Source organism: Rhizoctonia solani, chromosome 5 (assembly GCF_016906535.1).
Source record: "Rhizoctonia solani chromosome 5, complete sequence".
Classification (NCBI taxonomy): Eukaryota; Fungi; Basidiomycota; class Agaricomycetes; order Cantharellales; family Ceratobasidiaceae; genus Rhizoctonia; species Rhizoctonia solani.
The window spans coordinates 564387-576307 of record NC_057374.1 but is presented as its reverse complement, the minus strand read 5'-3'; the positions used below and the strand labels follow the sequence as shown (position 1 = coordinate 576307).

Here is an 11921-nt window from a genome sequence, read left to right as displayed (position 1 = left end):
TCCATCTGACCCTGTACTTCCAAATTCCATCCTCTGCTGCCCAATTAAGCAATTTGTCTACCAAATACTGCTCTTCTCCTTCTGCCATGATCACAGGTGGTGGGGAATGAATGTGCAATCACACATTGTGTCCTAATCAACAACAGACGACAAGCTCACACGGAAGACATCATGGATTTTCTTGGTTTCAGGGAGAGCCAGGCAATAGGCATGGGATCTGTCATAAACAGAGGAAAATAGAACTAGCTGGAATTGAACCAGCTTGACCACTAAGCCATAGAGCCCTATTATTCCTCTGCTGACAACCCATGATTACACCTGCTACCCCCCAAATTTGGGCTTGGGCCAGCATGCAACCACTTGTACTGGTCATGTGACCATGTCCAGGACAGGATCCCACCCTGTACAAGACAGAGAAGGGGCCTAATGTTCATGGTCTAGCTTTCTTTTGGGTGTCTAAAATGCAATATTGGAAGCCAGCAGCCAAACCTTGTCTACAGGATTGAGCTCAGGAAGTGGTTTGCCACTGACTGCCTCTTTGTAGCTCTCCTGTGCCCATTTGATTGATGCCTGTACTTCCTGAATAGTCTCAGCTAGTTGCTGAGCTCTATCATTAGCTACTGGTGATCCAGCAGGTTCCAGAGCTGTTGAGATGACAGAAGAGCAGCCATACACAATGTCAAATGGTGATTTGCCTGTTGCTTCACTTCTGGCATTGTTGCAAGCATATTCAGCCAGCAGGAGCCAATCCACCCAGTCTAATTGCCTGTGATTGATGAAAGGGTGCAAATAAACCTCAAGCCACCGGTTCTTGAACTCAGTTTGTCCATCAGATTGCACATGATAAGCAATTGAGAAGCTGGGAGCAGTTTGCAGTGATTTGTAGAGTGCCTTGAAGAACTTGGAGTTGAAAGTGGTGCCTCTGTCAGACACAGTGCATTTGGGAGTGCCATGTACACAGCACTTCAGCTGTTTTTTTTCTGAGGCTGGGCTGACCGGTTGGACTTAGGAAAGGGTCAGGTTGGACTTAGATAAGATGTAGATCACTTGCAGATTAGATTCAATAGATCAGGCAAGGCCAGGTTCAGAATGACACTGGTTATCTGGCCCAATCTTAGACTGATCTGACTCTTGTCCAGATTAGACATTTGACCACTGCTGCTTGCCTGCACACATTGTATCACTTTAATCCACTGCATATATTTGCATATATTTGTATATTACACAATCTTTCCTAATTTAGTCCCCATGTAAATCCCTTTGCTAAATCAGGACACCTTTATGCTTCATTTTGCTGTGTGTGCGTTGTTTGTACCTATATTCAAATGAAAATGTTTGGACAGTGCAACCTGCCCTTCAGCTTCTCCCTCCCACCACAACTGCTTAGTTCAACTTGTGCTTGTGTTCTATTTAAATCACAAAAATTATGTCAGCGTCAAAAGCAGTGCAGAAGAGAATGCTTCATCCCCCGTGTGTACCGCCTCCTAATCCTGGTGGCTTGGATTGGGGGAGAGGCATCAAGCATGGGTGCTCACAGAGCCTTTCTTGGGCTGTATATGGATGGTCCTGTGCCCCCTTGGGATACTTGTGAGTGAAATGTATGCTATTGAAATCAACGCTCACCAAAGTTCCAGACCCTTGTGCTAACTCTGTATACCCCACCCCTGAGTCTTCTGTGTGGAGGCCTATGGTGGACATACCTCTGCCACGCAGTATTCCCTTGCATGCACCAGACTTTTCAAGTGGTAAGCACAAATGGAACAAACTATGGGCAGCATTTGCTCACCTTGTGTCATAGCAACATGCTCACAAGCAGTGGAGGAGTCTTACCTGAGCAACTTGGGGGAAGGTAAAGTGGCTAAAGTACTAAATAATGGTGCAGTACTCACAATGTATGCAGGATCTGATTCAAGCTCAGACTTGGACTCAAGCAGGAAAAATTCCAACTTGGGTGTCAGAGCCAACAACTACCAGATGGTAAAACCTAACAAGCTATTGCCTAATATAGGACTTATCAGCAAGTAGGGCCTAATAATGATCAAGGCAATGCCAGGAAGGGGTAGGACAAGACCTGATAGAGTAAAGTGCACTAATGCTATAAAGATAGCAGGGCAAGGGACCTTTGACAGTGACTGGTATGCTCTCAGGCAATACTCTTAATTGTATGTCTTAGGGTAGGTAGATGTGCAAAGGGATAAGAGGTTGAGTTCTGAGGCTTAAGGCTCTCAGAACCCTCCTTATCTGTTCAACAAGGAGAGGGAATAGTACGTACAGTAACAAACACAATAACAAAGATAAGGTCACATGACCAAAGATAAGAAAGATGTGATCACATGACTAAAGGTTGTGTGATTGGCTTACATAATATGCGCTCAGCGCTTATATAGCATAACATGCATATATCCATGAATCTTCATGAAAATAGCGCATATATTCACTATTTCTTTGACTTAGTGGATTCTAAGGTGGTCACGCCTCTAGGGCATGACATTGGGGGGCAAAGATTCCAGTCTGGATAAATTGGCTAGCAGGAGTGAGGACAAAGAATACAGAGGAGGCAGGGGGAATGAGCAGGAGAATGGGGGCATTCCCCCTGCTGTTATACAAAGTGAGAAAGTGTGTTGATAATTTCATAACTTACTGACATACTGTTGACTTAGAAAAGCAAAATCAAAAGTTGTCAGTGGCTCAAAGAAAGGTAAAGGTGAAGGCAGAAGGATCATGTTATAAGCCTCCTAACTTATACCACTGGATTTGCCTCTTGTTTCTGATATTTCTACTATTTTTTTACAAACCCTTTATCTCTAGTTTTTCAATCACATGATCTCAGTGCTTATAATGCCAAGATGCTGCACTGGGATGCTGTGTCAAGGGTGCTTAGGAGAAATCCATGCTTCTGCGCAGCCCACAGCATGCTTCCTTTTTCATATGTACACTTCTTTATCTCACACGCACAGACCATGTACATAGCACTCTCTTGTTATATATACAGCAGGGAAATGGCTTGGAGACCCCAAGTTGATTTTACCTTGTCTCTCATTCAAAGAGGAGGTTATCATAAGCCAGCTAAGTAGCTGGCCACCAGTAGATCCCACGCTCACCCCTTAACTTGACTCACCACACTCCAGGCCTCTGGCCCCTCTGCATTGGCAGTAGATAGTTAGTTGTTGCCCTAAGCAACTAGTAGTACAGTAGTATAGCCTCTTAGGATAGCTTAGTCAGCATTTACCTTGTAATAGATACGGCCCCAAGCACCCACCCCTAGTGTGTACCCACCTTACAGTGGTGTATGACAGATCAGAACTTATAACTCACTTGACAATCAAGCCAAAGATAGTGTCAATCAAGCTGCTCTCCCAAGTGGAGAGGAGTGTTGCAATGGTCAGTGTTTAATTACCTGTAATTTTTTGGACCACTCACTTAGTATTGGACTCATATGTGCAACTCAATTATGAGCCTGTGCAGTGGGAAGAAACAGATTAAATCATTAGCCAAACTTGGGCTCCAATACCAACCAGACAACAAACTGTTGTGGGTAGCTCTTCATAGAATCCTAACCCTTTCTTGGTCTGAGATAATTTAATTAATTTTGATTTTTGTTGAGCTTCAAACTTTGTGTACCCACCCTGCAAGCCCTCTCAAGTGCACTTTCAGTAAATTTATTACTGTTCATTATTGGGAGTGTTGTCTGTCAGCCTGTGGAATGTTGCAAGGTGGTGGGAATCTCTTAGTCAACGCAACCAAGCTTGTCATAACCCATATCTGGGGGGTTATTACCATATATATCCACTGTCAAAGATATATATAGTATATATGATGCACAGTGATATATTAATAATATAAGTTGCTGGGGGACATTGCACTCCCCCTGCCCCCCTAGCTGCAGGCCAATTTTAAGGGAGCCCATGGGCAAGGTCTGAATAATATATTATTATAGAAGAGATTATGTCATCCCCCCCCCACCTCAAATCCGTAGTAGTTTAGTATAGTGTTTGATAAAGGACTGGAGGGGGGGAGGTCATGTGACCTGGACTTAGAGAATATCACTAAGTCCAGCCATGTCAACCATAAGTCTCTTATATGTGGGAACCTGGGGGTTCTGAGTGCATATGTGCAAGTATATGCGTGCTTGCGGTCATGTTGGTGTGCAACATGAGTGTGTTGGAGGCTTGACAAGGTCAGGACTCATGGAAAGAATGGAGTGGGTTGTGACAAAGTTGGTCAACCCTTGTGCGCCAGTATTTGCAATGGGCCCTGACAATTGGTCCCCCACCCTAAGTCTTATCTATCTACAGTCTGAATCTTATCTATGCTGGTGGGGTCTTACTGGGTCCCTTGCTTGGTCTAGGCCTGACTCTTATCTTATCCAAGTCCAACCTGACCCTTTCCTGAGTCCAACCAGTCAGCCCAGCCTCAGAAAAAAACAGCTGAAGAGCTGTGGTAGTTTCCAAACATGCTCTAGGAGCATCTGAGCTACATTGTCTGCAATAGCTGACTCTTTGCAAGGAATCAAGTGTAGCATCTTTGAGCTGCAATCTACCACCACTAGTGTCATGACCTTCACTGGCATGACATAATTTTCTACTATTTTCTATCTTTTTTCCAAGACAGTTTCCTTTTTTGGTATATATTTATGACTCATCAAGATCACGTGACATATATGATATATGATGTGAAATTGTAAATGACTTGTTATTTAACACTGTTGTTTTTGATGTGGCTCTTCTCATGTATATAAGCCAGGTCAAGTCACCACTAAACAGCAAGACTTGACCTCTTTGTCAATTCACCTCAGCTTACACCTACCCTTTGCCCAAGCCCCTAGTTGGCTATAAGTGCACTTTACTAAATAATCATATCCAGGCCTTTGTTGCCCTCTACCCTAAACCATACCCCTTGGGCCCTTGTTGCCCCTCTACCTTATTTCATAGTCCATTGGTGATAGGGCCACAGACTTTAAGCCCCCTTGTACCATAGGTCCAAGCTGAGTTGTGACAACTAGCACACTATCATAGCCCTTACACTTGGGAAACTTGACAATGAAATTGTATGAGACATCTTCCCAAGGACCAGCAGGGATGGAAGGGAGGTTGGGGGTTGAGAGTGTAATTGTGCACATGACCCTTGCTTCTCTAACAGGTTTCACAGGATTTCATGTAGCAATTGACCTGAAACCTCTTGGCTGGCCAGTAGTAATGGCAGCTGATCAGCTCTAGTGTTTGTGCTTTTCCTTGGTGTCCAGAAGCAGGGGAACCATGGAAGTGAGCTGGCAGCTGCCGCTTAATCTCAGGTTTGTCAGGCACAACTATTCTGCCTTGGTAGAGAAATAGATCATGCTGAACTGTGTAATCCTTGAGCTTCTGTGCCATACTGTGGGCCATGGATTTTGGGTCTGAGATGGCTGCTAGATTGGTGTCAAGGCTTGAATCCACCTGAGATGTTTCCTTGATCTCATCCAGCAGGGAGGTGTCAGTGTGTGCCAACAATGCCTCAAAATGAGATTCTGGGATCATGACTTGTGGAGACAGCTCTAGATCCATGTGATCTGGTTCCCTTGACAGGGAATCAGGTTTCTGTCACTGTTTCCCAGCCTGGTATGCACTGATGAAGTTGCAGGACACCAGCATGAGATGGCAGTGCATGTTGTAAATTGAGGAAAAGAAGTTGAGACTCCAGTGTTGAGCAGCGTCTGTTGAAAGGTTCCCAATTTACAAGCTGAGTAAAGAAGTAGCTTCTTTAGGGTTCTTGTTAAAAGTTGTGAAAGTGTCAGGAGGTGAGACTCCTGACATGCCTGTTTTCACAAGCAAGAATGAAATGATGCTGTGAGATAATGAGACAATTTACACAGATAAGAAAGTGGGGAACTGACAAGGTGAATTGTTTTCAGGGTTTCCAAGCCAATTCACAGTCTTCCTTTAAAACAAGGTGGAAAAAAGGGGTAAGCACATGAGAAGGAACAGCATATGGGCTGTACAACTGAGATGGAGGATGAAGCAGATGGCTCAGGAGCTCTGCACAGTAAACTGGGCTGGTGCACAGCAAGATAAGCAAGATAGAAGCACTTAGAACAGAGTAAGTCAAGACTAAGTGTAAGAAGGGAGCAGAGAAGTGGGAAGAAAATAAACAAGGGAGATAGGAAACATACAGACAGATCAGATGGATACAGATGGGATGTATAGGAGCTCCCCAGACACATGCACTGGGGGGAAGGAGGAAGCAACAGGCAATACATAGCCATGCCAGGAGGTGAGGCTCATGACACATTGCTTATGTACAGTACCTTAGACTAATCTTACTTAAGCCTAAGTGACTAAGGATATGTATACTTAAGGTCTCTGGGATAGTACCTTAGGTAAGTGGGCTACCTGACTAATGTACAGGATTTATAGGATTTGCCTTATAAGTATAGGACTTACACATGCTCAAGTAACACTTAAGACTTATGGGGTTCACCTGAAATAAGTGTAGGATTTAGGAGATATTATCTATTAAAGCAAGGGAAGCTGTGGGAAAGCTGACTAACCTCAGTGACATTTTTGACAACAAATCAGGGTCTAGCATAACTTAGGTGCCAATAGAGGTGAGTGGGTGGGGTAGTGTGCTTGCCTCTGGTCAAGGACAAGGCCCAGGGAAGCACACTACCCTGTCTGCAAACCAGGAAAACACACTGCCAACCACTCCCACCCAGAGGTACAACAGGTTGTAAAGCTTGTTGTAGATAAAGCTATCTACAATAGATGAGTATGGATGGGTGAAACACTATCACTCAATCACAACAGTCCTTACAGTATTATTGCACTATACTCAATGTTGAACTCAACAACTGTGACAGTCAATGGGCACAGGGTTGCAGTAAGTACACTAATAGGTTACCCTGTGTCTGTTGGGACTGGCCTATGGTCTTAGTGTGCCAAATAACCTCCTATGCTATTTACAGTGAGTCAATCACTAAAGTAAATGCACAGATAAGCTATTGAAGGCTTCTGTGTATATGTCAATATATATGAGTAAATAAATGGATACATTAGAAGCATCTTCACAGGGTCCTTTTATACCCTGAGAAGGTGTACAAAAAGATATATACATTGTTGATATCAAGCAGGGTACAGGAGGTACAGGTGGCAACCAAAGCACTTGAGAGAGCCAACACATTGGTACATAGTAAATACTAACAGAGCCCATTATTTGCTTCAAAGCAATGTTTGCCCCAAGGCAGTATTTACCTGTGTGGGTCCTTGGATGTCCCAAGGCTAAGTGTTTCATCCTTGGAGTAGACAGTCCCAAAGGTATGTGTCATAAACAGAGGAAAATAGAACTAGCTGGAATTGAACCAGCTTGACCACTAAGCCATAGAGCCCTATTATTCCTCTGCTGACAACCCATGATTACACCTGCTACCCCCAAATTTGGGCTTGGGCCAGCATGCAACCACTTGTACTGGCCATGTGACTGTGTCCAGGACAGTATGATACCTCTGCATTGGGTACTTACAGTAAATCAAGTGTAACTCTGCCAAATATTGGCCATTTTGCGTATTTAAGCCCTTGTTCTAGAGCCAACAGGCAGGCGCACCTAAGCGCAAGTAATTCAGAAGTTTGGAGTGTCTGGGCGATGAAAAAGGCGCATTCAGTGTGTCAGCACTTAAGGGCCGAATAAGGGCCAGAGCACTTGCCCCTGCAACAGGGGGGACCCTGAATATTTCTGTGTGTAGCCCCAAGATAGAATCTTGTATAGCAAATACTAAAATCAAGGGAAATATTGCTTGTTACTGTCTATCTACTCAGCTGAATTTATAAATATTTAAATGAGTGAGAAAACAGTGTATATGCAGAAGATATTGCATATTCAGGGTATTCCTGCAGCTTATAAGCTTTGTGAAGGTTTTGTTTGGAAAAGGAGACCTTGAAAACCTCAGTTTGCATCCTTATCTCATGTCATTTACTATAATGTTGCTTGTGTGACTAATAAAAAAAGGAGAGATTAAAAGAAAAATGTCATATCTATAACACCCTAAGTCTAGTGGGTATGATGCAATACTGGTGGGTATTGATTCCTTCTCATAGTTGGGGCACTTTATGCTGACTACCAAAAAGGTCTTAGCAAAAGGACTAGCAGAAATCTTTGTCAGAAATGTCTGGAAACTCCACAGGCTACCTGTGAAAACAGTCTCAGACTGCAGAACTGCTTTCACCAGGAAATTCCCAAGCCCCTACACCAACATCTAGGGATCACACCCTTCTTCCCCTTGGCCTACCACCCAGAGTCAGATGGACAAACAGAAAGGGTAAACCAACTCATTGAGTTCTTCCTGAGGTTGTACATGGGCCCAGATCATATGGATTGGTCAAGTTGATTAACATTGGTGGAATTTGCTTACAAAAATGCCAAACACTTGGCAATCAACAAATTCCCCTTTGAACTAGTATATGGTTAGAATTCCATCATGAACTCATCAAACATGTTAGCCAACATCCCTGAGGCCATTCACATGGCTGACTACCTGGCTCAGAAATGGAAGGAAGCAGAAGCTACCCTACAAATTTCCAAGGAGAAAATGGTAGGGAGAGAACAGGAAGTCCTGTTAACATTTGAACAAGGGGAAGAAGCTTGGTTAAACAGAACAAACATCCAGCTACAAACCAATTCAGATAAGTTAGACCCAAAGCAACTAGGTCTGTTCAAAGTCATTGAAAAGATCTCCAGTCATGCCTGCTGCTTAGATCTTCCCCCACCAATGAGAATCCCCAATGTGTTCTATGTGGGCCTATTATCCAACATCCATAAATCCCCCAGTCAACCATTTCTAGAAAAACCCCTGCCTAAAACAATAAAGGGGGAGGAGTATGAGGTTGAACAAGTCCCAAATTCAAAAAGAAGAGAAAACAAATGGTCCTACCTGGTGAAATGGATGGGTTATGGTCTGTAGGACAACTTGTAGGAACCAGAAGAATTCCTGGAATATTTGAAGGAATTATTGAAGAAGTAACACCAGGCCAGGTTAAAAAGGGCTTGTGACTCTACCAAGAGCCTTTAAGGGGGGGGGGCAGTGTTACACCCCTGGGAGTTACACCATTGGGATTGCTAGCACTTTCTGATATTTTTATATTTCTTTACAGAGCCAATATCTGTATTTTTCAAGTCCCACAATCTTGGTGCTAATCCAAGGGCACAGCACTTTTACATGCCAAGATGCTGTGCCAAGGACATGTGATGCTTCTGCACTTTTACACCCCTGAAGACTGCACTGTTAGAATTGCCTGGTTTTCTCTTATTTTTACTATTGTTATACACTCAATATCTTAACTTTTCAGGTTGTGTGATCTCAGTGTTTAATCAAGCACCTGGTGCTCACACATGCTAAGATGCCATGCCAGAACCACATGACGCTTCAGTGCAATCTGCAGTTGCTTCTTATTGGTTATGCTATTTGACTTTTACCTTTTGTAATTAGTTAGTTTCTTGTGTATATAAACTGCAGGGAAATTACTTGGAGTCCATAAGTCAATTTTACAGTGTCTACCATCCAGACAGGTTGCTCAGAAGTCAGTGGTAGTGTTTGGATCATAGTTCTGCTTACTTACCTCAGTAGTACAATAGTTTGGGCCATAAGCCCTTCATTAACATAGATAGATCCCTCCACACTGCATTAAGCAGCCTTACACCCCCCTTTAGAAGATATTAGTTAGCCTTAGTTGTCTTTACTGTAGTACATAAGTGCCCAATCCCAATAGTGGATTGCTGTTGTAGACACACACAATACCATGGAGTTTATTCTGATTTTCTCAAATTGAAACAAACACAAATGGACAACTTTTTGATCATGTGACTTTGGTGCTTATGTCATACCCTAAGCACCTTGCCATGTCTTCTCCTCCATTTACTCAGCAAACATAGCCACCTCCACCCATGACATCACCAGGGACACATATGCATGAGTAAGGCTGCTGATGGAGCAGGCTTCTTATTGGTTGTCCTAGATGTTGTGTGGGATGCCAAGGGAGAGGGCCCTGTGGCCAGGGTTACAATGGAGAAGACCACATAAGGCAGTGACAAGCTATCTTACAACAATGAGCTAACCAACTATGGCAACAAGATGCTTAAGGCATGGACTGGCTACCTATGTACAATGAGCAAGCTGCTTAAGGCAGTGTAGACAATGTGCTATACTAAGTGACTGAGTGGAACCCAGACCTATGGTTGTCATGCCCTAAAGGCATGACCACCTTGAAATCCACTAAGTCAAAGAAAATGTGAATATATGTGCTATTGTCATGAAGATTTATGGATAAATGTGTTTTACATTAAATAAGCACTGAGTGCTCATTATGTAATCCAACCACATGACTAAAGGTCACATGATCTTATCTTTGTTTTGTTGTTTATCACTGTATGAAGTGTTCCCCTTACCTGTGAATATATAAGGAGGGTGCTGAGAGCCTTAAGCCTCAGAACTTGACCTCTTATCCCTCCAACACTACTGCCCCAAGACATACACTTAAGAGTATTGCCCAAGAGATACCAGTCCCTGTCAAAGGTCTCTTGCCCAGCTATCTTTATAGCATTAGTGCAACTTACTATCTTGGGTCTTGTTCCCAACCTTTATATCTAGCCTAGCCTTGAGCTTTGTTAGAACCTACCTGTGACTTAGGTCCTATATTAGGCAGTTACTTGTTAGGCTTTACCTTGTGGTAGTTGTTGGCTCTGATATAGTCCTGTGTACAAGTAGTAGAGATAACAAGAGGTAATTGACCTGGGAATTACCAAGGTTGATTGCCCACCTTATATATTCTAAAGATCATCTAAATACAAATACAATATATGTAATTCTATTACCATTAAGAAGCCCACTCCATCAGCAGCCTTACTCATGCATATGTGTCACCTATGATGTCATTGAGGTGGAGGTGGCTACATAGGTGATTGAGCAGAGGAGGGGACATGGCAAGGCACTTAGGGTATGACATAAGCACTGAAGTCATGCAATTGAAAAATATGTCTGTTTGAGTTTGTTTAAATTTGAGAAATTGGAATAAATTCTGTGGTATCAAATGTGTCTACAACAAGGCTACAACATGTGCAGTCTGCAGCAGCTTCTTATTTGATATTTCAATTGATCCTCCCATTTGTAACTAGTTGCTTTCTTGTGTATACATACCACAGGGAAATTACTTGGACACCCCAAGTTGATTTTACCCTGTCCACCATCACAGACAGGTCACAGTAGTTCAGCAGTAGTGTCCAGTCCATAAGACCACTTACTAACAGTAGATACTTAGTAGTTGCCCCTTAAAGGTTTTACTCACTGTCCTCCATGGCATTGTAGTTGCCTTAAGCAATGTTCTCAGTAGTATAGAAAGTAGTATAGCCTTGATTGGTCTCATTGTACTAGATACAGCCTTAAGTGCTTGCCCACCAGTGTGTAGGTTGTCTCACAACAAGGCTACAACATATACAAGTTATGACTCTCTGACCATCAAAGACTTTATCAGAAGTTTCAACAATGTGTGGACTTGTATGAGATACCAAAGGGTCACCTGATACTCCTCTCCCATTGGTGGCACTACTATGTTCTCTACAGGGCCCCAAAAATCTTGGGAGCACTCCGGGACTTGCTATTGTTGGCAAGCATTCCGGAGCGTTTGGTATGCTGTTTGGAAGGGCTTGTGGAGTACTCCCAAGTGCTTGCCAACCAATCCGGATTTGTTGGATCCTAACGAGGAGGTTCCCAAAACCGGAGCAATCCACAGCACTCCCGGGTTTTTGGGCCCCGGTAGAGTTATTACCCAAGGAGGTCTCTCCGGACTTGGTAAAGGAACTCGGCAGGTGATCTTCTGACGCGTTTCATGTGTACTAGAGGCCTCTAAATCGATACGAAGCACGTCGAATCCCTGAAAATTGCCGAGCTTGCTCGCAACGCTACC

General features: G+C 43.4%; 4 protein-coding genes across 4 annotated transcripts; 2 read left to right on the top strand and 2 right to left on the bottom strand.

Moving 5' to 3' along the window:
• Positions 1–456: 456 nt before the first annotated feature.
• On the bottom strand, positions 457–1525 carry RhiXN_08972 (Retrotransposable element Tf2 protein; the record flags this gene model as incomplete). The annotated part of the gene is made up of 2 exons (XM_043328788.1): positions 457–922; positions 1479–1525. The coding sequence occupies 2 exons, from the start codon at positions 1523–1525 to the stop codon at positions 457–459; spliced, it is 513 nt and encodes a 170-aa protein (XP_043180234.1).
• A 31-nt stretch (positions 1526–1556) lies between these two features.
• RhiXN_08971 (uncharacterized protein) lies at positions 1557–2025 on the top strand (the record flags this gene model as incomplete). Its single annotated transcript, XM_043328787.1, has 4 exons — positions 1557–1587; positions 1635–1745; positions 1799–1849; positions 1901–2025. The coding sequence occupies 4 exons, from the start codon at positions 1557–1559 to the stop codon at positions 2023–2025; spliced, it is 318 nt and encodes a 105-aa protein (XP_043180233.1).
• A 3107-nt stretch (positions 2026–5132) lies between these two features.
• On the bottom strand, positions 5133–5540 carry RhiXN_08970 (Retrotransposable element Tf2 protein; the record flags this gene model as incomplete). The annotated part of the gene is made up of 1 exon (XM_043328786.1): positions 5133–5540. The coding sequence occupies one exon, from the start codon at positions 5538–5540 to the stop codon at positions 5133–5135; it is 408 nt and encodes a 135-aa protein (XP_043180232.1).
• A 2903-nt stretch (positions 5541–8443) lies between these two features.
• Positions 8444–8926, top strand: RhiXN_08969 (Retrotransposable element Tf2 protein; the record flags this gene model as incomplete). Its single annotated transcript, XM_043328785.1, has 1 exon — positions 8444–8926. One exon carries the CDS (start codon positions 8444–8446, stop codon positions 8924–8926), a length of 483 nt encoding a protein of 160 aa, XP_043180231.1.
• Between the last annotated feature and the right edge of the window lie 2995 nt (positions 8927–11921).